At 44.3% G+C, this 25,251-nt stretch overlaps 1 protein-coding gene and 1 long non-coding RNA gene across 9 annotated transcripts; one reads left to right on the top strand and one right to left on the bottom strand.

The window, feature by feature from the left end:
- The first annotated feature begins 639 nt into the window (after positions 1-639).
- Positions 640-24,882, top strand: TICRR (TOPBP1 interacting checkpoint and replication regulator). Of its 3 annotated transcripts, none has more exons than XM_038417956.2 (22): positions 640-1,485; positions 2,174-2,459; positions 3,513-3,751; positions 4,020-4,263; positions 4,584-4,716; positions 5,862-6,004; positions 7,838-8,047; positions 8,983-9,134; positions 10,374-10,474; positions 10,825-10,918; positions 11,072-11,151; positions 11,884-12,129; positions 13,192-13,288; positions 13,509-13,581; positions 14,498-14,644; positions 16,488-16,578; positions 17,158-17,219; positions 18,188-18,343; positions 19,062-19,216; positions 19,597-21,877; positions 23,778-23,888; positions 24,281-24,882. In XM_038417956.2, exons 1-22 carry the CDS (start codon positions 826-828, stop codon positions 24,397-24,399), a joined length of 5,880 nt encoding a protein of 1,959 aa, XP_038273884.1. In that variant the 5' UTR covers positions 640-825; the 3' UTR covers positions 24,400-24,882. The 3 variants fall into 3 exon arrangements, 2 of the variants coding, with proteins under 2 accessions (XP_038273884.1, XP_043349216.1); XR_006274543.1 differs by lacking the exon at positions 24,281-24,882 and adding an exon at positions 24,033-24,139 and having other exon boundaries at positions 678-1,485; positions 23,778-24,001; XM_043493281.1 differs by having other exon boundaries at positions 679-1,485; positions 4,587-4,716.
- Positions 4,553-23,804, bottom strand: LOC119862054. 6 transcript variants are annotated; one of them, XR_006274549.1, is made up of 9 exons: positions 16,441-18,193; positions 15,067-15,120; positions 14,452-14,682; positions 13,145-13,185; positions 11,854-12,110; positions 10,812-11,217; positions 10,338-10,449; positions 8,976-9,104; positions 7,084-8,010 (listed from the first exon to the last, which is right to left on the bottom strand). It is a non-coding gene; the product is annotated as an uncharacterized LOC119862054 (long non-coding RNA). The 6 variants fall into 6 exon arrangements; XR_006274547.1 differs by lacking the exons at positions 13,145-13,185; positions 16,441-18,193 and adding an exon at positions 23,686-23,804 and having other exon boundaries at positions 11,854-12,859; XR_006274544.1 differs by lacking the exon at positions 13,145-13,185 and having other exon boundaries at positions 11,854-12,859.
- Positions 24,883-25,251: the final 369 nt, after the last annotated feature.

Raw genomic sequence — 25,251 nt, 5'->3', positions numbered from 1 at the left:
CCGGGGAAGATGAGCGCGCGAGCAGTTGGATTGGGGCAAAAAAGGGTTGCAATGGCGGCGGTGGCACCTTGAGAGGGGCAGGTGGCAGCGAGTCCGCGGGGCGACAAGGGGCCCATGGGGCGGAGTCGAGGGGTCGTTGGCTCTGGGGTTAGGAAGCCCCTCTAGCCATACGTGTGAGGGAGGAGCAGCAGGGTGTGTGCGTGGGGGGGGACTAGCTGGGGGGGCAGCAGGGTGTGTGCGTGGGGGGGGACTAGCTGGGGGGGCAGCAGGGTGTGTGCGTGGGGGGGGACTAGCTGGGGGGGCAGCAGGGTGTGTGCGTGGGGGGGACTAGCTGGGGGGGCAGCAGGGTGTGTGCGTGGGGGGACTAGCTGGGGGGGCAGCAGGGTGTGTGCGTGGGGGGGGACTAGCTGGGGGGGCAGCAGGGTGTGTGCGTGGGGGGGGGACTAGCTGGGGGGCAGCAGGGTGTGTGCGTGGGGGGGGGACTAGCTGGGGGGCAGCAGGGTGTGTGCGTGGGGGGGGACTAGCTGGGGGGGCAGCAGGGTGTGTGCGTGGGGGGGGACTAGCTGGGGGGGCAGCAGGGTGTGTGCGTGGGGGGGGACTAGCTGGGGGGGCAGCAGGGTGTGTGCGTGGGGGGGGACTAGCTGGGGGGGCAGCAGGGTGTGTGCGTGGGGGGGGACTAGCTGGGGGGGCAGTCTCTGTCCATGTGAGGGGCTAACTTGAAGGGGGCAGCAGGTGCGTGTGTTGGAGGGAGAAGCAGGGTGTGTGCAGGGAAGGGGGGTTGCCGCCTGAGGTGCTTTGTGATTGGATAACTCCTTCAGTGGCAACATGACCTGTTCCCACAATGTGGTTTTTCTACTGGATGTGGCCAGCTCTCTGCAGAAGAACCAGCTCCAGCTGGGCTGCCTGAGGATTCTGAACTACTTGGGCTGCAGGTTTGGCCTGGCCAAGGTCCGATGGGGTTTCAAGTTCTTTGACTCATTGGGCGCCCGAGGCAGAGCCGCCCGCGTGGGTGATTTCTGTGAGCTTGGGCCCCGCAGCTGGGAAGACTTTGAGGAAGAACTGGAGTCCAGGTTTGGGGTGCAGAACCACAAATCTCACTTACCTGGCCCAGTGCCGAGAGCCACCCTCACCCAGAATGTGCTGAAGGAAACACTACTGGATTACCAGTGGGATCGACCTGAGATCACCTCACCAGCCAAACCATTCTTGAGGAGCCAGAAGAGCAGGTTGATTGTGGCCCCGGATGAGCCACTTGAGAACCATATGCCCTCTGAGGGCTTTGTGAATGCCATCTTTCTTTTCTCTCCCTGCCCTCATTCTCAGAGGGAGCTACTGCAGTTTGTGTCTGGAAGTGATGTCCATTCATGCTGTGATTTGCCCTCTTCTCAAGAGCTGGCAGAGAAACTCTTACCCAAGAGAGTCCAGGAGATGATTACAGGCCAGAAAATCACTCTGTATTGGGTAGACACTGCTGAATGGTCCAAGGTAATGAGAGAGAATGCAGTAGAGTATTTAAGACCAGTGGTAGTGTACCACCCTCTACCAGTTATCCAACTGCACAGGTTGATGTTAGGTGACTTTATAGTCTAACCTTTTGGTGGAAGGTGACTTTCATTACAAATGAAATAAGTAGAATTATCTGCTTAATAGCTAATGGGCATCCCCGCTCAGCTGAGGCCCATGACTGGAATGGCAGTTACCTTTGTTCAGATTTAGGTACATTGGAAGATGGGGAACCATGCCAAAGTGCTTATTTGTGGGATGTCTCATCCATTGACTTAAGTGGGAGTGCAGGTGCTTTAATAAACTGCCTGCAGGTGTTTAAATACGCGGGTGCCTAAATTCAGGCATCCAAGCTTGAAAACTGTGGCCTTACCTTGTTAAATCGGAATGATAATACCTTCCTTGCAGGGTGGTTGTGAGGATTTGCTAGATAATGATTATAAAGCATTTGACGAACCCTGCTGTATTGAAGTGCCAAATATAATTGTGCATAAAAATTAAGGATGCAGGAAGCTATATTTAAGAAGAAAAAAGACAAATAGGCCATCCCTCACCCCAGTACCACCTTAGACATTCTCTTGCACCATTTTCTCTAAATGACAACTATTTAAATTTCCTGATAGTGATCATCTTATTGCCAGTACTAACTTGTTTCCTTGTTTCATTTCAGGTGCTAGAGTCTCCAGATCATGCTGGGTACTGGACAATCTTTCAACTGATCTGTCTGGTGGGGGGCATCATTTTGCCATCCGAGACCTTAATTCAGGGTTTGAGTCACCACAGAACAGAGGAAGCCCCGCTCTTTTGTAGAGAGTCCAGCTCTTCTAAGCCACAGTTTGTGCCATGGACCACAATCCTGCCCTTTGCTTCAACCTTGAACTGTCTACTGTCTAAGCCTTCTGTATTCCAAGCATCGTTCCCGCGGCAGGAAGGAGCATTATTCCTCGGCAAGCATGGTAATAGAAGGGGTGGCCAGGTTTTACTTAATAATGGATTCTGTGTTAGAGACCAGAGCCGTGATGTTTCCTCTTGCTAAAAGCACATGTAGAGGATTCCAGTTATTTAAGGAGATCTCAAATGATGACAATAAAATAGAAAGACAGTGCCCTGAACAAACTCCAAAGGGGCCACTCATGTGTGAGCCAACATAACTAGGCTTGGAAGGATTATGTTTTTATGGGTGAATGTCAGTTTCACCATATACACACAAACCAAAGAAATAATATTTCCATCGATAATAATCAAAATTTACTGATAGACGAAATACAAAAAATGCTTCTTGAGAACTTATTAGAGTTTGATTTAAGGATAATAACAGTGTATATTTGCAATGTTGATTAACTGTATTATCGGTTATAAAGCTTTAACTTTTTGAATTTGTGTCTGCCATTAAATAATTAGTGTCTGACTTCCTCTATTGTTTGACACCCCCCATAATTTTCCTCATTGTGAAAACTTAAATTAATAAAAAAATAAAAATGCTTTAAAATAAACTAATATCTGTTGATATTATAAAAAATACAAATTGAATTCTGCCCAGCCTAAATATAACTGTTGGCCTCTGTTGTGCTGTTTCTGAATGAATACAGATAAGTAATGGACAGGAGCCTGATTTTGAGACCTTCTGAAGTACCTATACCTCTATTGCAGAGCCTTGTGCACATGCATGTGTGTGGGTTCCTCTCTTTAATCTGCACCACTTTCCCTTAGCTTTCCTTTGGCCAAAGAGAGCTGAATGGGAGACCTCCTTCAAAGCTGATTAGATCAGCTTGCAGGGTGTAGCTTTCCAAGTGATATGCAATGCTTGTTTTTCTCCAACATGAGCTTAGTTTGCTGTCTCCACAGTACTCTCAGCCCTTGTGCTCAGGACCACAAAAGCTCAGATCTTCCCTGTGGTCCCATAGCATACTTACCACAGAGCCACTGCCTGCCTAATCCATGAGCTTTTTTACACTTGCTGCTGAGTCTTCTGTTCCTTCATCCATTGTTTGTTTTTTCACCTTGAATAGGAGTAGAGAAGCAGTGGAGATGTGCAGTGATTTTGGAGCCTATAGCCATGAACCAGAGACACTTCCAGAGTCCAGTCAGCATCTTCCTGAAAGGCACCTTGACAGACTGGAATTTGGTGAAGGCTGACAACTTCCTCACTGAGAGCTGGATACTGCAGAGCTCCCAGGCAGGACAATCAGAACAAGACACGTTGTTTCAACAGCTTGTAAGAAGGCTAATTACTGAAAAACTACACATGGTAAATATTCCTTCCTGTACTTAGTTACTACCCTCCCTAGAAACTGCAAAGAAATAGCAGGCACTCGTATTACAGTGATGAAGGCTATCTTAGTGATTTGATAAATATTATGATAGTCTGCTTCACAAACTCATTTTTTGTTCTAAAATTAGAAACTTTAAAAAAAAATCGGTCTCTAACTTAGTTTTGAGCTGCTTCTTCTGCCGTTTGAAGGCTGTTTAGTATTTAGTATTTTTAGATAACCTAGATGTCTTTCCCCTTCACATAGATTGCTGAAGTGTCTGCATCTGAAGTTTGGTCCCCCTGCACTGCAATTTTATCCCCACTCTCTGACACTGTTGCAGTCCTTACCCTATTCTGCACTGAAAAGGCTGCTGAAGTTCAGAGATGTCTCCTCCAAGGAGCTGTGACTGAGAGTTCTTCCAAGGACTATGCCTTTCATCTCCCAGAAGTTGTGAGCAGTGTATTGAGTCAAGTTGATATGTCAATCAGAGATGATCTAGCTAGTTCTGGTAAGTGTGTAGAATGCAAAATGAATCTCCTTTTGATAGTCCCTAGGTCTGAATTCTTAGAGATTGAAAATTGGTGTTTCTAGTGGAGCGTCTCTGGCTTTGGAACTTGCTCCCTCTGGCTATCTGCCAGGGTCCAAGTTTGCTGGACGCCAGGCTATTGTGGTGGGTGGTAAGTGGTGTTGACTGAGCATTTGCTTTACTATGCTTATTGGTAAGGCTCGGTGACACGTGACAGGTAGTAGAAGCGTTTGGGGCTTTGGGAGTGCTGAGGCGACTTGAAATATTCTTAGTTTCATTCTAACTTTTGCCTTTCTGTCCAGAAGAGCCTTCAGTCCCAGAGTGGGTCCAGCAAGAACTGTTTCGCACAGGTGGCTGGAATCCTGCCGTAGTTGAAGGGTGGTACCCTTTATCGAACATCTGTGGAGCAAGTTCAGATTTAATGGAATCATTCAGGTAATTCTCTTTCACCTATCCCTGAATATCATTTGGACGTTTTTACTTTAGACCAGGAAATGTCACTTACACTTCTTTAACTAGTCTCTAAACTCTACATAATTATCTAATACTTGCAATGCTTGTTAAATAGGTAGATGTTACTGTACCTGCTTTACAGAGGAGTAAGAACCAGGGCTGGAATCCTGACTAATGCTCCCTTGTTCTAAAAACTATACCAGCTGTTCTCAAACTGTGGTTTGGGACCCCAAAGTGGGTCGTGAACCCATTTTAATGGGGTCATCAGGGCTGTCTTAGACTTGCTGGGCCTGGAGTTGAAACTGAAGCCTGAGCCCCACTGCCTGAGGCCAAGGCCAAAGCTGAAGCCTGAGGGCTTCAGTGCTAGGCGGTGGGGCTCAGGTTACAGGATCCTGACTGGGGCTGAAGCGCTCTGGCTTTGCCCTGCCCCTGCCCAAGGGCTCCGTCAGGCTTAGACTTCGGTTCCCCCTCCTGAGGTCATGTAGTAATTTTTGTTGTCAGAAAGGAGTCACAGCTCAATGAGGTTTGAGAACCCCTGAACTAGATCTATGTCCTTTGGTGCGGTGATGATGGGTATTTCTAGGACACCAAAATGAGACTGAGATACTGCAGACTGCACCCCTTAAGATTTAGTATAATCCAGCGCAATACAGTGAAGTCAATTGGCTCATTAATAAGGAACTTTGTTCCTATTTATGTTTACTGGTGCCCCATAAATGTAGACTGATTATAGTGAAATCCTCCTAAAGGGCTTGCTGTGTGAAACATGCAAAAATACTTATTGAGGGTCGGGATGTGATTAGATTACTGAAACTGTGTTCTTGGCATTGGTCAGTGACATGTCTATTATACAAGAGGAATTCTTATTTTTTTTCCTGAGTGTCCCCTCCTTAGCATAAACTGAAAATATTTTCCTTTTTCTCTGTGCCAGCACACAAACTCTAGGCAAAGTTTTGAGAGCAAGGGGTTTGGAGAAAGTAGGGGTTCTCTAGCAGGTACTGTGCAGGGGATCAGGCTGAACTTTCCTGAGATGAGGGTGAGTGGGCAACCTGCAGTGGGAGTAAGGAATTCCTCTCGTTCCCTGCTTCTGCTGATATCTATTTTTAATTGCTTTGATTTTTGTACAGGCTGCTGCAGGCTGTTTCTGCTACTGAGAAGGAAGAGGCCTCCCAGCCTGAAATGGAGCTGACACACTGTCTGTCTGAGTTCTACAAGAGAAAATCTAGTGAAGCATCTGCCACGGCTGAACCAACGGACCACAAAAAAAGACGTATGTCTAGACTAGGATTGCGTGAATGCTGAGCATTCCCATCATCCTATAGTCTTTGGCATTTTGCAGCAACATTCTTGGTAACCTGAAATTTGAACCCCTGACCTTCCCTGAGCAAAGGCACAGTTCTGAGTTGCCTCTGATGGTGGCAATGTAGCTTTATGCATAAAATGAACTCTGAGCCCCAGCTGGACCCAAGCACAGCTGTACAGTTATTGACAAACCCATTTTCAATAACCATGCAATATGCAAATCTCTGCACTTTAGTTGCCTATTGCTTTCTGGACTTCTCATCTTTTTGCCCACAACTAACATGACATCACATCTTATCCACTTTGTTCTTATTTTAAAAAAATTAAGAAAACATTTTAACCAGCTTTCTTCTCACAATATTTAAGCCTTAGACATTTCAGTATAATAATTCAGGGATACTTTATGAATGTCTTGGGCTGCTAATCCCCTACATTTTCAGGGAAAGTTTACCTAGCTGGGATATAGTGGGGGAATTATATAAATAAGAAGCTGCCTCATATTACAGAAATTGAATCCTTTCTGACATAGGGAAGGATGCTTTAGTCTCTAATGCAGAACTAGGGTTTTTACCCAGTTAAGCAGCTCCACTCTGGGAGCATCTGAATCACATAATCCCTGTATAGCTATTTCTCAGGGACATTTCAGTTAATATGCAGATTTCTATACTCTGTATTATAAACCCTCTACTCTAATTAGACTCTGTACTCAGGATTTTCAAGCTGCTTGCCTGCAACAAATATACCACTTAATCATCATTCTCTCTTCACTGAAGCAGAAAATCTCTAAAATGTACATTAAAAATTAGGAGAAAATGCCCAAAAGCACTGAAATTGGGGTTTGCTTTTTAAAATTAAAAAACTGTATTTCCCTGTTTACAAGCCAGCTGGGCACTTGTCCCCACCATAACTCATATATCTGGATTTATATTATCCATCCTTCACTGTTGATAAACAAAAATGTATTGAAATTATTCAGAAGACATGAGCCTGACGCTTAAGGAGAAAGAGGCTGAGAAGAGGGAGGCAGGAATGACAGAACCTTTAAAGAATTTTTTAAGCCATTCCCCCCCCCCTCAATTTGAGAGCCCATTTTGAAACAACAGATTGGGGAAACCTTTTGTTAAGCTGGTAAAAAACCATGTTCTGAGCTAAAAACAGTTTGGCTTCCAGCCAGGTTTTTAGTCCAGGATACAACTGTTGTCTGTTGGACAACAGGAAGCTGAGCTTGCTCTAACATTCTCCCCCTTGTGTAACATGGTACTCTCGTCCTTACTCTAAGATGAAGCTACTTACCCTTGGCTCCTTTTCAATTACTCATGGGGTTGCCCCTCTAGTACCATTTCTCTTGTAGAAAGCACTAAGCAAAGGCCAGGTGCCCGGAATAACTGTTTGAGAGCAGCGTATCTATACATTACGATTACGTTGGGTACGTGTGTTGCGTACGTTCCAAGATCATACTGTGGCTAGCTAACTGAAAACAGTTAGCAGTCTCTATTCTTTCCTAGGTGAGCTGGAGATCCATTCTTCAAAAAGGAGGCTGAGCCTAGTGAAACAGACAGAACCACCAGCCTGAGTCTTTTCCTCACATTCTGAATTCTTATTGCCCCACCGCTGTGCCGAGGGAAGCTAACATTGCTGTATTGAAATTTACATTTTAAACAACCAAAAATTTATTTTAACGATGTAGCATCTAGCCTGTCTTGTGGTGCCAGTGTTCTGCCGGATGGTATCTTGTGATCACTCTGTCTGAATTCCAACTCCTCTGTGCCCGATGAGAATTTAACCTTTTGTGATCCTACAGGGGGGGTCCCCCGGACTCCAGTCAGGCAGAAGATGAAGACCATGTCCCGCTCCCTACAAATGTTGAATGTAGCAAGGCTGAATGTAAAGGCTCAAAAGTTTCAGCCAGATGGAGTGCCACCAGCAGCTGGTGAGAAGGTACCCCAGAAGCTGTTACGGAGATCAGATGATAAACTGGAAGAAAATCGAAGAGTGCTGAAAATCTCCTTAGGTACATGTCAGAAAGGTTTATTGGCTCTGGTGTTTGTGACGGGGCAGAGCAGAGCAATTAGGTAAAGTGGCGTGGCAGCAGATACAGGTTTGGGGCACTCTCTTGAGATTCTCTCTCTTCATGCCAGTGGGGGTGAAGTTCTTTCCCTCTGAGGTTTGCTTTCTAGACCTTTATACTGACCTATTGGACTGCATAATTGTAGCATAGGATGCGGTTAGTTACTCCTAGTTGCAAAATAATTGAAAGCAATGTGAGACTGTATACAGAAGGAAATAAAGATGTCCAAGTATCTAGGTGTAGGTGGAAATAGTTATGCCCATGATATGTGGGGCTTTCTTGTATTAGCCTTTATTCTGTGGCAAGGAAAGGGCCATGTGAAGCTGGTGTTGATCTATTCCTATCCTCCCTCTTGGGATTTTGAGGAGGGATTTGACAGGGTGGCACTGAAGCTAAAGCCCCAGGAGCCCAGGCAGGATTTCATTTTAATCTGATGGTATTGGCTTTTGTTTTCATAATTTGGAAGTGAAGGCCGTGTCAGCTATAAGTACTATAGCTTTTTACTGCTATCCTGTATAGGAATAGTCCTGTGTGCATGTGGGGAGGCTAGCATAGCGCCTGCCATTCCAGACAGTAGGTCTTTCAGGGCCTTGCTGCCGCCAGGGCTTGGTGTCTGTTACTGCATATTAGAGGTAGTCTGGAAGCCTGTTTTGGTCTGAGAGGGACTGAGAGCTTTATCGGTTCACCTGCCTTGGGTCTGAGTTGAGGATTCCTGAGGACTTCTTTTGTAAATCTTCTGTTGGCCTGGCCATCATGTTGCAAAAGAACTGCTGTTACAACCCCACTCTGTTACGTGGGCCTGGTTATTGGAGAGGACAGCTGTATCTGCCCATTCATTACTTCTTGCTTATAGTTAGTTTGCTCTGCTTACCTTGCAGATTTCAAAACTGAAGAGGAGATGCTTTCCCATTTAACTGCAAATTACCGAGAGGCTGTGGTTAATGGAGAATTTCTGACGTTTGTGTGTGCACGGAATATGGTCACAGCCATTAAAAGCTTTCTGAAACCAAAAGATGCCAAAGAAAGAGAGGTAGGCAAATCTGTGGACAAATGCATATGCTGAGGCTGTGCTTTCAGTGACACAGGTCTTTCCAGTTAATGCCACATGTGGATAAAGATCTATGTAAAACTGTCTCCAGGCTCTTAACTCTAGAGATGTGGGTGTTTGGTTAAAATTACATGCCGGGATCACTGCTGAAGTACGGGATTAAAGAAAAACTCACTACATTTTAGAATTATTTCATTGTGTGTGTGTGTGTGTGTGTGTGTGTGTGTGTGTAAATGAGCCAGTTCAGGCGCACACACACAAACCTTAGCTCTTCTGCCTGAACTGGTTCATTTATACAAGAATCAGACAGTTATAAGAAATGTACTGCCATGGAGTTCTCTGGAAAATCGTTTGTAAACTAAAAACTCATTTGGTGCTGATTCAAAAGAAAATGTATTTGAGTTCATATTTGAAGCAACAGCTGGAGAGTTGTGGGTTCATAAGGCTATTTAGAAATAAAAAATTGGTTGGTTCACAAATAATTGAAGGGAGGAATAGTGTGGAAGATACAAAATTCCAAAGTTCTTTTGAGGGTCCTCCAGTCAAAACCAGATCCATGTCTGCACACTTTCCTGCCTCCTGAGTGCTTACATTAGCTACATTTTACTACAGATAAGACCACACATATGGATGAACTGCAATAATACTGAATTGGTTTCCTTTCAGACACACCAGATTATTCATAGACAGAGATGGAAACGGCCTATTATGTCACATTTAGTTCTTCCTCTGCCAGAGGCCAGTGCAGGATTGTCGGGTGTTTTTTTTTTTTTTTTTAAATCCCTTTCCACTAAAATGTCTGCCATTTCTGTTGAGAAATTATTCTATGGTCTACTATTCTCAACCTACGGCCCAATCAGCACATAGCTGTGACCCATATAACTTCCTCAGGGCTATACAGGTAGTATATATATTTTGTGGCTGAGGTCCACATCACACAGCGAGCTGCATATGCAGCCCACAATGGTAAATAGGTTGAGAACCAGTGGTCTAACTGATCTGTGTCTTGGGCAGTTTTTCCTGATAGTCTAAATTTTCCCTGCTTATTTTCATCCCATTACTCCTTATTGTACATTCTTGTACTACTTTTACCAGCTTCAAAACCTGGATTTTTTTATTGAGTTGTTTTCCATAGTATTGAACAAGTTAGAATGAGAACTTGCTGCATGATGAGGGAAAAAGTACCTTGGAGCCCCGTGCTATGTTTCTGTGTATTTACAGGTGGCTTGTCTGGACAGAGTCCGAAGTCATCTCCTGAAGACCAGCAAAACTCTCCGACAACAGTATGATGTCAATCCTAACAAGGAAACCAAAGTCAGAGAGTATGATGCACAATATTCTATTTACTGCAACTTAAAAAGCACTGCAGTTTTGATTAGCTATTTTAGAGGTCACTTTGCAATACAACTAGAGATGTATTTCTATGGGCAAATCTTCTGGGATAATTTCTGTATCAAAGTGAGTGAATATCCACTGCAGTGAAAGCTTTACTACAGCGAGATACAGTGTTTAAGAGAGCATGTCACTCCTTTCAAGGAAAGAAAACTAACCAAATGAATTTTGTATTAATAATCCCCCCCCCCCAACCTTTGAAAGCTCTAGTCAGTGAGCAGTAACATGAATGTGACTGTTTGACTAGAAAGAATGGCAATAAATTACTGTTTCTGTGTAGGTGTCAGCTTCAGGTATTTCTGCGCCTTGAGATGTGTCTGCAGTGTCCCTCGCTACAGAGCAGAACAGATGAAATGGAGCAACTGGTGGAGGAGGCAAGTAAATAGGGCTGGGCTTCTAGATGGGAATGGAAATGTTGACCTGGAACATGTAGCTTTCCCAGCCCAATTTTCTTTGCTCACACCATAAGGCTGGTCTTGGAGTGGTTGATCTGTGACATTTCCTCCCCATCTGATCTTCTCTTACAGATGACCGATATGCTGCGCATTTTGTGTCTCACTGAAGACCCAGGGTACCTTACGAAGTTTCTTGAGGAAGTCTTAGTATCGTAAGTGCTTTATGGTGATGATTAAATATTAAATGTTATCACTGGAATATAGGCTTGGTTAGGTACCTGTCATAGGTAAATGGCAAACTTTGAGCATTGATTTCAGGTAGCTTTGTAAAACTGTCACGAAAATGTACTAGCTCAGATACAATCCACTTGCCATACTTTATGCTTATTGTTAAAGAAAAGACACATGATATTTTACTTGCGCATCAAAAACCGTTACTTGCTTAGGACGAGTAGAATTTTAAGTCATGTAAAGGCATAGGTACAAAAGTTAGAAGTGAAATCTCACGGGTGGATTTTGTGGCTCTTGCTACCTATTGTATGTTTGACATGTATTTAGGCTTGGAAGGGTTAGATTATTTTCCCCCCCCCCCAGTAAATGTCGATTCCCCCCCCCCCACACACACACACACATTGATGAGAAATATGTATACCAATGCTAACTGAAATTTACAGATAGACAGACAAAGCAATAAAAAGGCTGCTTGAGAACTTATTAAAATTTGATTTAAGGCTATTTTGACAAGCTGCAGTTCAGCAGTTATAAAGCTTTAACTTTTTGAATCTCAGTATTGGTGGTTAAATAATTGTCTGATCATCCCAAAAGTTCCCCCATTGTGAAAATTTAAATAGTTAAAAATAAACATTGATATGTGTCAAGAGTAAAAATAAAAATTTGAATTCTGCCAAGCTTACCTATATTGTTTATCCGGTGGTACCTTCTAGATATATGGACTCCATACCGAAGACCCTTGGTGGTCTTTACTACAGTCTGGGTACACAGATTCCTCCGAAGTTGGCATCTGTTCTGCCTGCAGACTTCTTCAGTGATGACTCGATGACTCTGGATAGTAGATCTCCAACTCTTCCTCCATCTGTGACATCGGTCCCAGCTCACAGCACAGCTTCCCTAAGCACTGAGACTGATCAATTGGAGGAGCTGCGCACCAGATCTGCCAAAAAGAGGAGGAGGTATTTCCTAAGGGGGAGGGTTTTATTTTGTTCACAACCCTGTGACTGAGTAGCTATCTAATCTATAGTCCCCATCATGGTGAGCTCAGTTGCTGGATAACTAACCAGGGCTGATCTTGGTAAGTATCTAATGAATTAGTTCATGCTATTCAGGCCATAAATCCATTAAATTACGTTAAAAGCTGTGCCATGCTTCTGGGAATATGGTTGTTTTGTCCATGGAAATGGAACTGTGCCATGATGGGCTTGTAAGAGAGAATTGTGGCTTGGGCCCTTGACATAAATTAAACCCAGAAGACATTTTAGTTAAAAATTTGTCAAACTACATTCTTTATATCTGGATTAATGACTAATGCTAGTTTTAAACAACTTAATCATGCTCCATGGGAACATCATGGCCTATTGTGTAAATTGATTAGCCAGGTAAATGAATTTGAATCCTGTCTTTGTGATCTGTTGCCCAATTTCTCTTCTGGGAGGGGTTCCATACCCCAGGTTGGAGTATTTGTTTATTTTTTAAAAGAAATCAAATCAAACTCCACCAGATTTTAGACTACAATGGAGTTAAATGAAACCCACACGAACAAGGAATTTGCTATCTAACTCCATGTGTGCTGAATGTTTTGTATGCTCTGGGATATCCTGCAGTCTTAATAGTGTCACTGATCTGTACAGATATCAAGTCCATTCTGTGGAGGAGTCACACTGTGCAATATATTTGTTCAGGAACCTGAAGAGTTAAAGATGAGACTGAATTACTCATTGCAGTGGCTGAGCCTAGGTGATATGGTTTTGAATGAATTAAGGACTGAGTTTCAGCCTTGTCTTTGGATTATAGTTGGAGCTCTTTTATCAAGACACCCAAAGGCTCCTTGCAGTATAGATGAGGTCCCTGTCCCAACGAGCTTGCAATCCTAATATAGATGAAGTCTGTAATATGACCTACTTGCCTCACTAGAAACAAACTCAAGTTATGTTCCATATAAGAACTGATATCAGTAGAGATGGTACTTACATTTGTCTGTCTTTATTCTATCTTCATTTCTTGTATCCTTTCTAAAGGAATAATGCATTAGCCAGACACAGGAGCATGACAGAAGCATCTCAGAATTTACGCCAGATTGAAATTCCCCAACTACCCAAGAATCCCATCAGAAAGGTAAAGCTTTCCTAGGGGATTGGGTGGGGTATCTGCAGCATTGTGATATCACACGTGGGTGCATTGTGCTCTTTGCCTATTGAGTGCCCTGTATCAGCTGCACAAAGGTCAAAATCATTGTGAGGCAGAATTTGAGAACTGAAACACTTGTCTAAATGTTTCACACTTATGATTTTAAGTATAAACTAGCAGTTTAACACTTATTTCATCTTCATTTCAGGAAAACTCTCTCTCTTATTCTGCCACGGAAAAAGCCCAACAGCTGCTTCCCGTGCAGAAGGAGGCAGTGCAAGGTATGACAACTAGCTTCTCCATAGAAAACTGAGTGGTTCCACACACGGCTGATTTCATTGTACATTGTAGTGAACCAGGAGTGTTCCACAAATAAAGAGACAGGAAATCTGCAGGAAATGTTCCCATGGTCTGTGGAAATTTTGGGGAAAACTATTGGGGTTCATGAGTTAATTCACTCAACACGCTGATAGGCTGTTGAGTAAGTTACTGAATAATTTTATAAAAAATTACTAATTTCAATCAGTGTAGTCTCAAAAAATATACAAAATGTCAGTCTTCCATGTCTCCCTTGATCTGCCATTTTCCTTACATCTTCTGTCCTTTTGCCTCTGATTCATGCACAGAGGACCACAAAGATATTTGATATAACAACCATTGGGTTTCAGTCACCACCCCATTGAGATGAAGGGGCAGTTCATACTCATGAAGTGTCATGTTCAGGATATCTTTGCAACTAGAAACTTGTTAATGTCGGTTTCAAAATTCAAGTGTTCTATAAAATGTTAGGTAACAAACCCCACGACCACCTGTGCTGCAGCTCAGATTCTCTGTCGTGGATATTTCCCATAGCCCTAATCGTGATTCTTCTGGTGCTTTGAACTCGACCTTCCTTCTTTCTCCTTCTTAGCCTCTTTCTGTAGGTTACTGTCAAGAGAACCCTAAATAGCTGACAAGTGTAAATAAAAAGAAACCTTCATAAGAGAACTCCAGGGTGGGTTTGGGGAAGGGCATGGATAGTGACTGTTTTCACCAGTACAAACTACCTCTTCAGTTATTTGGCTTTTTCACACCTTTGAAAAGTTATTTGCTTTCATCAGTGTTGGGTCTATTTACATTCTTCCTACCTCCAGTGCCCATGAGAGAATTACCTTTGTGGTACATCTATTCAGTTTTTGCCATTTCTGGTCCTTTCAGAGGTGACAAAAGTGCGACGGAACCTCTTCAATGAAGAGATGCTTTCTCCATCAAAAAGGTCCCTGAAGAAGATGCCTCGAAGCCAGTCAGTATCAGCTGTGGAAGGTCTGAGATGCAAACGCAGCTGCTCTGACGAGGATGGTAGAGGTGGGATATGAGCTTACGCAATTGCCTGTGTCTGGGATCTGCAAGAGAAACTTGCATTTACTTCCCCCACTTCCATAACAAAACAAAACAAAAATTTCTGGCATCTCTTGTTACCTGTAAAGTGAATTTGCTTCCTATTATGGAGATGGTATTTTTAGCTCAATGCTGCAGTGATTGGGTTGCAAACGGTGCAGGGTAATATTTAAATCCAAACCTGTTTTCATCTGTAAATTAAATATTTTCTCACAAAGAAAGCAACTGTTAATCAGTTAAGATTGCTTGAAGTGAAAAACTACCCATACAAACCCTTAAAGAAAACATCCATGTAAGAGTACCTTAACCCTTAGCACTCAGACATCACATTCAACTTTCATTGACTTCACGCCTCTATAAAAGGGATGGAGTCTGTGCAAATAACAGACCTTCCTGTCCAGAAGGCAGCTTGGATCTTTTAATCTTTTTTTATGCGTCTGCTGCTGTGGTACAAGAAAAATGAGATTGTTGAATCCTTATACAGACCATTAAAATGTGGATGTCTGTGAGGGTACAGTGCATTTATCTGTCACTAAACTCAATTCAATAGATAGCAGGGCTATCCCCTGAAGTCCCATGTGTCTGTATTTCTATACTATTAAGTCCCATAATTATACAACGAAAGTTAAGCACAAACCTGCTTAACTTTAGATCCCTTCCTTTTATATTAATGCTACCTCTTATTTCTTTCGCACTGTAGGTGTACTCAGTGCATTACAGATCTATGGGAAGATAAGGTTCCTGCCACTAACAACTTAAGTACACCTCTACCCCAATATAACGTGACCTGATATAACACAAATTCAGATATATCGCAGTAAAGCAGCGCTCTGGGGAGGCGGGGCTCGTGCTCCGGCAGATCAGTGTGTCTGGCTCCGACACGCTTCTCTGAGCAGCATGTTAAGGGTCCCGGGCCGGGGTTTAGGGGTTGGATAAGGGGCAGAAGGTCTTAGGGGACGGTCAGGGGACAGGGAGCAGGGGGGTTGGATGGTTCAGAGGTTCTGGGGGCAGGTCAGTCAGGGGACGGGGAACGGGGGCATTGGATAGGGTGTGAGAATCCCAGGGGGCCTGTCAGGAGGGCGGGGGTGTGGATAGGGGTTGGGGCAGTCAGGGGACAGGAAACGGGGCTTGGGTAGGAGTGGGGTTCTGGGGGTGATTGGGGATGGGAGGGGTCTCTGGAGGTGGCGGTCAGGGGACAAGGAGCAGGGAGGCTTAGATAAGGGATGGGGTCTTGGGAGGAGTGGTTAGGGACGGGGTCTCTGGAGGGGGTAGTCGGGGACAAGGAGCTGGGGGGTTGGATGGGTTGGGGGTTCTGGGGGTCAGTCTGGGGGCGGGAAGTGACTATCAGTAACGGAAATGCTCGAGGCCAAAGCAAGTTCGATATAACACGGTTTCACCTATAACGCGGTAAGATTTTTTGGCTCCCAAGGACCGCGTTATATCAGGGTAGAGGTTTAGTTATTTGGGCTACTTGCAAGATAAGGACTTAAATTAGGTCTAATACACGAGGGAACAAAGGGATGTAACAAACTTTTATGTCTGATGTGTGCCCTGCTAGTTGCAAGATTTTATATAAAACTCACCTTTAACTGTAAAATTTATATTGTGTGTGAGTTGTGCCATGAGAGCAGCGTGGCTGTTTTTTGATGGTGCAAACTGAAGTGTACAATTGCCCACCTGCCCTGAATAGAGACTAAATAATATGTAGATGTGATCTATAAGGCTCTAAAATCTTCACATTCCCTCAATCCTATCCAAGTCACCTCACAGGCTTGTTTTAAATGTCTGATTGTGGCTTCGTCACTTTCAGATCATCGCAAGCTACTGACCAAGAGAGTCTCAGAGACACCGCTGCACAAACAGATCTCCAGGAGGCTGCTTCATAAACAGATCAAAGGCCGGTGAGTGAATGATATTGGGTAGTTCTGAAATGTTTTTAACCAAGTGCTGGGTGGCCAAGATGTGGACGTCAGACCAAACAAGTACTATGGAATTTAGCAGTGTGGATACAGCAAGACAATTTGAGGAGACTACAACCCAGCATTTAAGTGAGGACAACTACCACCTGCTTCATCATGCATATTAAGTGTATCTCTCATGCTTGCATCAAGTTGCCATTGTGCCCGTCAGGCAAAGTTGGGTGCCAGTTCTTAGGGTTCCCCTACAAAGGCTGGTTTGGTGGTGTGTTTTATAGAGTGAGTTACTAATGAGAACAAAGGGAAATCTCAGCTGAAGTTGGGCCTGTTCTCCTGTCTGTTACTTGTTTGTGCCACAGCTGGAAAGACATCCTGTGGCCAGATTGATCTCTTGATGGGAGGCAATGCCTACTAATCACACATTGAGACTACCTTGCAACTTGTTGATGTGGCCTTTGTTAGCAAATGGTGCTCTCTGCAGCTCTGAAAAACAAATGTTTAGTTTACTCACAAACCAGGCATGGTGTTATGGGGAATCTGAAACGTTTTCACTGTTTCTCCAAGGTGTTCTAATCCTGGCTCTGACATCAGTATTGTGGAAGAATCTCCAGAGAAAGCCATGAGTGGTAGGTATTAATTTAATACAGACTGATCACTTTCCTTTTTTTTTTTTTTTTACCTTGCTGCAGTTCATACTAAGTTACCACCCTTCAGTCTGGATGATCCCCAAGGACCCTAAACTACAATATATAGAGAACATTCCACCCCTGGAGTGGAAGGCAACAGTGAACTATACAGAGTTTTTAAGAAAGAATGAGAACTTTAGGGAGGCAGAACATAATTCTCCAAACTGGCCATATCACAGCTATGGAACATCTCAACTTTTGCCAGGAATCTTGTGGGACTGTTGGACCGCTGAAGCCACATTTAAAAGACATTACCTCCTAGCCTTGTGCTGGGACACCCTTGTTTCTCTCCTCTAATATACTACAGCATAGTGTTTGAGGTTCTACAGAGAGTTAGGAGACCACGTGGTGCCAGCTGCTCAGTCTTGCCCCCAGCTAAGGAACAGAACAGCAAGGTGGGTTTGGGGTGAGACAAAATGAAGAGCAAAAACCAACAATGGGATTAACTAGTCGAAAGACAAAACTCTTATTATCCAAAGGAGCCAAAAACACATTTTCCTAATATTACTTTTCTATATAAACAACTGTTGTAGATGCCACAGAATGTTGAATGATTATGAATGGGAGGAGATGTAGCCATGAGGCACCTGTTTAGATGCGGGGGGGTCTTTGCAATGAAGAAATTTGGACTGGAAGGAAGCATAAGTTGTAGTATTAGAAGTCCCCACTGAAGCTGGGGAGTTGGGTTTCCTTTTAACCATTTTCATCTTCTGATTTTGTCGAATGTTCCACAAACTAGCTCCTTCCCTGCCTGAGGTAGGGTTAGTGAACAAATGATTGTTGGATAGCTGCAGAGAGATCCCTTCCAGAGGCACTTGTCTGCCGGCTGTAGCTTCCTTTTGGAAGTGGCATGTGTTTTTTGAGAGAGTATTAGTAGTAGTACTGATAGTATTACTCTTGACTTTCAGAAGTGGGTTTAAGAAGAAGTCCGCCCATCAGACAGCTGTCGCTGAATAGGACACACTCGGGCTCTTTCTACTCCACCGCACAGCCCAGCTCACGGAGTATGCAACGAGTACATTTTGTACAGCGAGAAGTGACCTGTGTTAAGCAGGACATAACAGGTACTGGGGTTACTTACCTGGCATTAACTGCCATAGGTAGTCTAGCTGCCAGATTCTGGTGCAGAAGCATTTTCTGGTTGGCACTACAGACAGAACTCTTAAGGGTCTGAGGCATTTGTTGTGGTGAGAACTGCCAGATGGCATACATTATAGCCAGCAGAATATAGCATTTTTGTATTGGGGAATCTCTGTGTTAGGAACCACTGTAGTTCCATTCTCCTATGAGAAAAGGAAGGTCTTTATTATTCAGCCAGCCAAGAAACAATCGGACCCAAACCAAGAAACTGCCTTACCCATTAAACGTAACATAACTCTGTCAGCAGCAGGAGTCCTAAAGCTGCTGCCAGACCCAGGTCTTCTCTGTGGGAGCATAATGCAGTGCTGGATGGACTCTTCAGAAGGATTATAAACTGATTCTACTGAGCAGTTCAGGACTTAGTCATGCTATTCATCCTAACAGCTTTGTCCTTGAGGACTTTTTCCACACGTGTGTGTTCAGCTATTAGTAACAGCTGTTTAGTGTTAGTTATTTTCCTGTGATAGTACAGAAAACAGTAATGATTAGCTCAGGATGTGAAACTTTGGGTAGCCAGCAAAGAGCAAGTGGTGCCAATACTGTAGCCCTTTAATTGTCTCTGACCATCTGAGTGCCAGGAACAACTATTCCAATTACATGTCAATGCTTGGTGCCAATCTAATTGCATTATGCTTTTTGAAGGCATTCCACAGTATCCTGATAACCCAACCATCTCGTCTCCCAAGAGGCTTCTCTTTGGAGCAGTTCTTGAGGGGATCAGCCCTAAATTGAAGGATTCACTTGGAACAAGGAGAACAAGACACAGCTCAGACTTGGAGGAACCAATTGCCTATCAGGTGAAAACACCTTCCCACTCTCTCCCCCTCTGCTTATATGTACTTGGAGAGACAAGGTGGGTGAGGAAATATCTTTTACTGGGCCAGCTTCTCTTTGGTGAGAGAGACAAGACACAGTATGGCTTGAAAGTTTGTCTCACTCACCAACAGAAGTTGGTCCAATAAAAGAGTGCCTCACCCATCTTGTGTCTCTAATATCCTGGGATCCACATGGCTACAACTACATAGACTTGTGCGTCTTTAAATAGCTCCTTTTGTTTGTGTGTGATTTAAATTGTGCGGCTCTAGTCAAACAGCTTCTATGTTTATCACCAGAAATGGGTTTTAAGATGCCATTACATAGTAGTATTAAGTATGTTCTGTTCTTACTCTTTCCTCAGACTCCCCAGAAGCCCCTGAGCTCTGCCTGTAGAATGCCAAGGAAATCCCCTCATACTCCACACAGAACACCAAAAACGCTGAAGACGACTCCTGGCAAAAGTCCAGCTGCTAAGCAGACTGCAGCTAAATGTTTGGGAAGATACTTCTCTCCTTCCAGACAGGAGAAGCCACCATCTGATCCTAATGAAAGGAAGAGGGCTCATTTAGCACAAGTAACTCCTCAGAAAGATTCTTCTCCAGTGAGATTATCCTCTCCTTACAAGGAGGTGGGGTTACTGACTCCAGAAAAGCAGGCTGGAAATGAAGTGCTTGATGATGTGTTTAGGTCACCTCTAAAAGATTCCAGTCCAGCAACTGCTTCATATACAGCAGCACAATTGCTTTGTACTACCAATGAAAAATCTATCTCGGACCCACAAACTCAAAGACGCTCCTTGAGATCCTCCCAGAAAACACCATCTCCAGCTTCTATTCGGAGGCAGACTCTCCACGTGGAGATTCAGAGAAATCCACAGCCAAATTTCCATTTAGAGTCAGTGTCTCAGCCCATGGAAGCAACTCCCAGGAAGGTTAGATGTGCAGCTCCAAAATCTTTGAGTCCAGTGGGTGGAGTGGCTGCTGCTTTATCTCCAGAAGCCCAAGCCACTTTGAAAACGCAGTCTTCATTTAATTCTCCTTTTGAATCTTCCATAAAGACTTTGTCCATAGATTCTCCTCCTCACAGTAAAACAAGATACCTTGCCTGGGAGTCTAATACACCTAAAAAACCTCCTTTGAAATCTCAAAACATCGCAGGCACATCGCCAAGGAAAGCCCTAGGGTCTCCTATCTGCGCACCTGGGCACACCAAACGTGGAGAAGAAAATCCTGCTCTTTCGCTCTCAAAGTCTTCTAGAAATAAGCAGAAACATCATAGTAATGGTAATGCTAGGCTTCCTGCACAAAGCTCTCTGATTCATGAGCCCAAGGCTTCTGAAAGTGTCCACATGTTAGAGAGAAGTGAACTAGTGCGTATAGATGCTCAGGGCTCCTCCCCAAGAAAGGATCAGAGTTTGGAAAAGCAACTGTCTCCTGAAGGACATGTGCAGATCTCAGATGTTGTGAGTGAGTGTGAGCACTTAGATTCCTCCTCTTTAGACGGCAGAAAGAGTGATGCCTCAGAATCTAGAGTTTTGCCATCAGAAGAGCCTAAAGAGTCAAAGACGTTTACTGTTAAGAAACCCTCCCGATCTGACGTTCTGAATGCTTTGCCTGCTACCTCAAAGTCTGCCTCTCCTGTCTACTCATTGCGCTGCACGCCAGACAGAATGCAGCGGGAGGCTGCAGCACGACTAGGGAATCCTGAACTTCCAGCAAAGTTTTCTACTCCTAAAAGTCATTATAAGTTGGCCTCTGCTAGTCCACCAACTTATGAGGTTGAACTTGAGATGCAAGCTTCTGGCCTGCCTAAGCTTCGCATTAAGAGGGTTGGTTCTAGCTCAGCCATGGAAGTACAGTCACAACTGAAGACCAGCAAACTCAGTGGAGAGGAAAGTCCCTTTAGTGAACTTGCTGTGGCCTGGTGTGCTAGACACCCAGGAAAACTAGCAGCTGCTTGTGTTTCACCGTCCTGCTGTCGCTCTTCCCACAGTACGCCTGGGAAGGGTGGAGGGCAGACCTACATTTGCCAGTCATACACCCCAACTAGCTGTTCCTCTAACACCACCTCCCCATCTCATGTGGATGCTGGAGTTCCCTGGACACCGTCTCCAAAGCACAAAGGGAAGAATACCCCCGATGCCATCAAGGACTGGCCACGGAGAAAAAAAGCAGCAAACAGCAATGCCAATGGTGGCTGTGGTCGATGTGAGAAGCATGCAGAATGTACAGGGAATGTGTCAGCAAGTGAAGAAGGAGGAACAATTTCTGACCAGTGCATCAGCAGCAAAGCTCTGCGGCTGGCTGACTTTGAACTGGAAGGGGTTTACAGGCTTCAGGACCAGTCACCTTCCAGCGACACTGAGCCCCGAGCTGATGAGGGTGCTTGCTCAGGGACTTTTGGCCTGAAATCCAGGAAGCGGGCCTTTGATCTCCTGTCCCCAGAGGAGGAAACCAAAGGAGAGGCTAAGAGGTCTTGCACAACTAGAGACTACCTGGATCTGATCAGCTCTTCCACAGATGAGAGCAGCACAAGCAAAAGGAGGATATCCACAATGCCTCCTGGTAGAACCACCTTGTCTTCAAACAGAACTCCTGGGCCACAAAGTTCCATAGGGGATGACGATGTCTTCAGTGCTTCAGGTAATCCATTGTCAAGTGTCACCCTACTGAAATGCAGAGATGCTAATTTGGGAATTTGGAAACAAAGTGAGATGCAGCTGGGAACATGCAGAAGAAGAAATATGAAAGGCAGATCCATTGGAATGAGATGGAAGGGTGAGAATGGATAGCAAATTACATGACTCATAATGCCATATTGCAGCTAAAAAGACCAGTGTTGATTGGGGTGTATATGCAGTCATGTCACGGACTGGGTAGGTAGCTCTGCAGCATCAGAATATTTGCCTCTGTTGTGGGAAACTTTTATTAACAGAATATTGACAAATTGGAGAGAGATCAGAGAAAAGGAAAAACTGACTGGCAGCTGGAAGCTCTTAAAGGGAGGGATTAAGGGCTAAAATGATTATGGAGTCACATCCCTGTCCCTATTCTTAACATAGTGAAAGGATATTAAAACCCATGATAGGAGAGTTGTAATTTGGGGTAGGAGTAATGGAATGGGAGGAATGTAAGCTGCATATGATTGGAGAATCTCCCTGACGTATGTATTAGGCTGGGGTGTAATAGCCTCAGGCCTTGGACACTTTAAATTAAATTGAACAATATATTAGACACCTGGAAGAATGCTGCATGGGTTCGTGGGCTATGGAGTATGATTCTATGCTTCTCACCCCTAGGCTTGCCTTCTCTGGTACCAATAGCTTTATTTCCACTCACCCTTTTTCAGTATTATGCATTGCACTCTTTAACTCATTTTAAGAGGTTGTTTTTTTCTGAAGTAAGCACATCTAAGAACGTATGTATTGTACATGCAAGCACCACAACTGTGTGCAGATGGCCATGTCGACAACTGGCCCTTAGCACTTGCAGTTTTATTTTCAGTTGCAGACATGGCAACTGCACACTCGGATAAGACGTGCAATTATATGCACATGTCTTGCCAGCAGTAACGCCAAGTCAGCAACAGGCTTGGAAATTACAATTCATTTTATTAAGGGGGTTGGCAGTCATAGTATTGTAAGCAAGACCCTATGGATTTCATGTCCTTGGAATCCATCCCTTGTTCTACAACTTAAGATGTTGTTTAAGAATTGTTTCTATTCCTTATGGTTGCAAAGAGCCCCTTAACTGTGATGCTAGAGTAACTGATGCAGTGTCTGAGTCTGCAGACAGCCTGAAACAATAAGTACTAAAAGTTACAAACTGACAATTCTTCCTGGGTATTCTGTTAACTCAAAAGCTTAGTTTAAGGGAAAAGGGAAGTGTTGCTTATTTCTTCACATAAGAACCAGGGGTCACCCAGTGAAATTAATAGGCAGCAGTTTTAAAACAAACACAAGGAAGTACTTTTTCACACAATGCACAGAGCTCCTATGGAACTTGTTGGCAGGAATATTGTGAAAGCCAAAAGTATAACTGGCTTCAAAAGAAAAATGGATAAGTCCATGGAGTGTAGGTCCCTCAATGGCCATTAGCCAAGAGGGTCAGGGACACAACCGCATGCTCTGGGTGTCCCTAAATCTCTGACTACCAGAAGCTGGGCCTGGATGATGGGGATAGATCACTCAGTAATTACCCTGTTCTGTTGAATCCCTCTGAAGCATCTGGCACTGGCCTGTCAGAAGACAGGATACTGGATTAGATGAGCTATTGGTCTGACCTATTATGGTTGTTCTTATATTCTCTGCGGATCACTTTAGTAAAATCATTTGCATGTGCATATCCCAATTGTCTCCGACTCCTTCATAGACTTCTCAGTTTCCTCTGACCATCTCAAACCAGCAGTTGTTGAAGACATAGGGCAGCGTAAAAGCCAGCTCTTGACTTACTTGAAAATTTTCATTGTGCCACACCAGTGTGCTGCAGTAACCAGAGCCTTGGCAGGAATGCTGCAGTTTCACAACTCATTGTGCTTTTCCAGGTTCAACTCCACCAGTGAAGGGCTCCCTCTCCGCTAGTAGTCTTCGAGCACTGACCCAGTCCCCGCTGCTCTACCAGGGACAAACACCATCTCGGAAGAAGCGTGCCAAGGGTAACCTTTACCTGTCATTTCATAAAGCCTTGCACTCAAATAGACACTAGACCTGTGATCTGCCTGCAATTAAATGAGATGGAAAGAGCACAGGCTCTGTACCCAGAAAGGGGGCAGGGAACTTGCTGTCTGTACCCAGGAAAGGGGTGTGCAGGGAAAAGCTGGAGGATTTGCTGTGTCTGTGCCTAGCGGGCTTCTGTTGCTAAGGAGTTTGGCCTTAGAACTCTGAGGTAAAACTGAGCTACGTTTGCTTGGGAGGGTGGGGAACTAGCTTGGGGCTAAAATGATTTGAAGGGAAATGGGAGTTTACTGATAGTGGGTTTCCTGAGGCAGGTGCTGAGCTGTAAACCTGAAAGGGGTAGATTTTCGCTAACTCTTTCTGCCCTCTCTAGAAGATGAGCTGGATGTCTTTCAAAGCATTACAGATCAAGAAGTGTCTCCATTCTCCAGTGCAGGCTCCCGGAGGCGGCCCCTTAGCAGGACCTATTCACGGAAGAAGCTACTCAACTGAACTCTGCAGCCAGCGAAAGAAAGAGTATTTGAATAATGATACGCAGGCGATCGCGCTCATTATGTAGTACATGCTGCTGTCCCTAAGAAAGAGAGCAAGCTTGCTTTTTTGAACTCATGGGGGGCTCATTGCTATTGGGATTTGTCTGTAGCCAGGGTGTGGGAATCCCCATCTCCATGCCTGTGCAGTTTAATGAGGAACCAGTGTTTGACTCAGCCCTACAAGCTCCTCCTTCCATTTGGCTGGGAAAGAGGCAGTCATGTGGCAGTGGGAATAGGGAGGGCTGCTTAGGGTTCACTAAAAAAAAAAAAAAAAAAACACCTTTCTAAACTCAGTAGGGATGCATCTCCATCTGTTCTAATCCTGGTTGTCTTATGGGTGTTCCCCTGCTGGGGTTTGTGTGCCACAGATTGTTTGACCATGTGAAGAGAATGGTCACTATTTTAGCGTTCTTTTGTAAAAATAAACTAATCTGAACTGCTACTTTTGTGCTGTGTGTTTAGGAATTGTGGATCTGGTTCTGGGAGTTTGAAGGGCTGTTGGATGAGCTTGTGAAGTCCTCTAAGCCTGAGCAGTGGGGGAATATACTGTGTATTGCTCTTACATATCATGCACTTCCTCACTGTGAATCTAGTCTAATACAAGGCTGAGAGCTTTCCCTTCTCCCCTCTCCCAAATTTACAATGGGTGGGCTGGCATTAACCGTACAACAGCTGTATTCTTTGAGCAACTATCCCTTTAAGAGGGATGCTGCAGGGGAATACTTGATTACTGTTCAGACCCAGCTGCTTCTCTTTCTACTAAATGACAGGGTGTGTAAATCTCTCCTCACTGAAAAGCAAGGTAGCTATG

The sequence above is a fragment of the Dermochelys coriacea genome, chromosome 10 (assembly GCF_009764565.3).
Source record: "Dermochelys coriacea isolate rDerCor1 chromosome 10, rDerCor1.pri.v4, whole genome shotgun sequence".
Taxonomy (NCBI): domain Eukaryota; kingdom Metazoa; phylum Chordata; order Testudines; family Dermochelyidae; genus Dermochelys; species Dermochelys coriacea.
The sequence above is the reverse complement of the archived record's forward strand: the minus strand, read 5'-3'. Positions and strand labels throughout refer to the sequence as shown.

Coding starts and splice junctions, on each gene's coding strand:
- TICRR (XM_038417956.2), top strand. CDS start 826: ATGACCTGTTCCCACAATGTGGTTTTTCTACTGGATGTGGCCAGCTCT. Junction 17,220..18,187: donor TCCAGAGAAAGCCATGAGTG/GTAGGTATTAAT, acceptor CTTGACTTTCAG/AAGTGGGTTTAAGAAGAAGT. Junction 19,217..19,596: donor AGGAACCAATTGCCTATCAG/GTGAAAACACCT, acceptor CTCTTTCCTCAG/ACTCCCCAGAAGCCCCTGAG.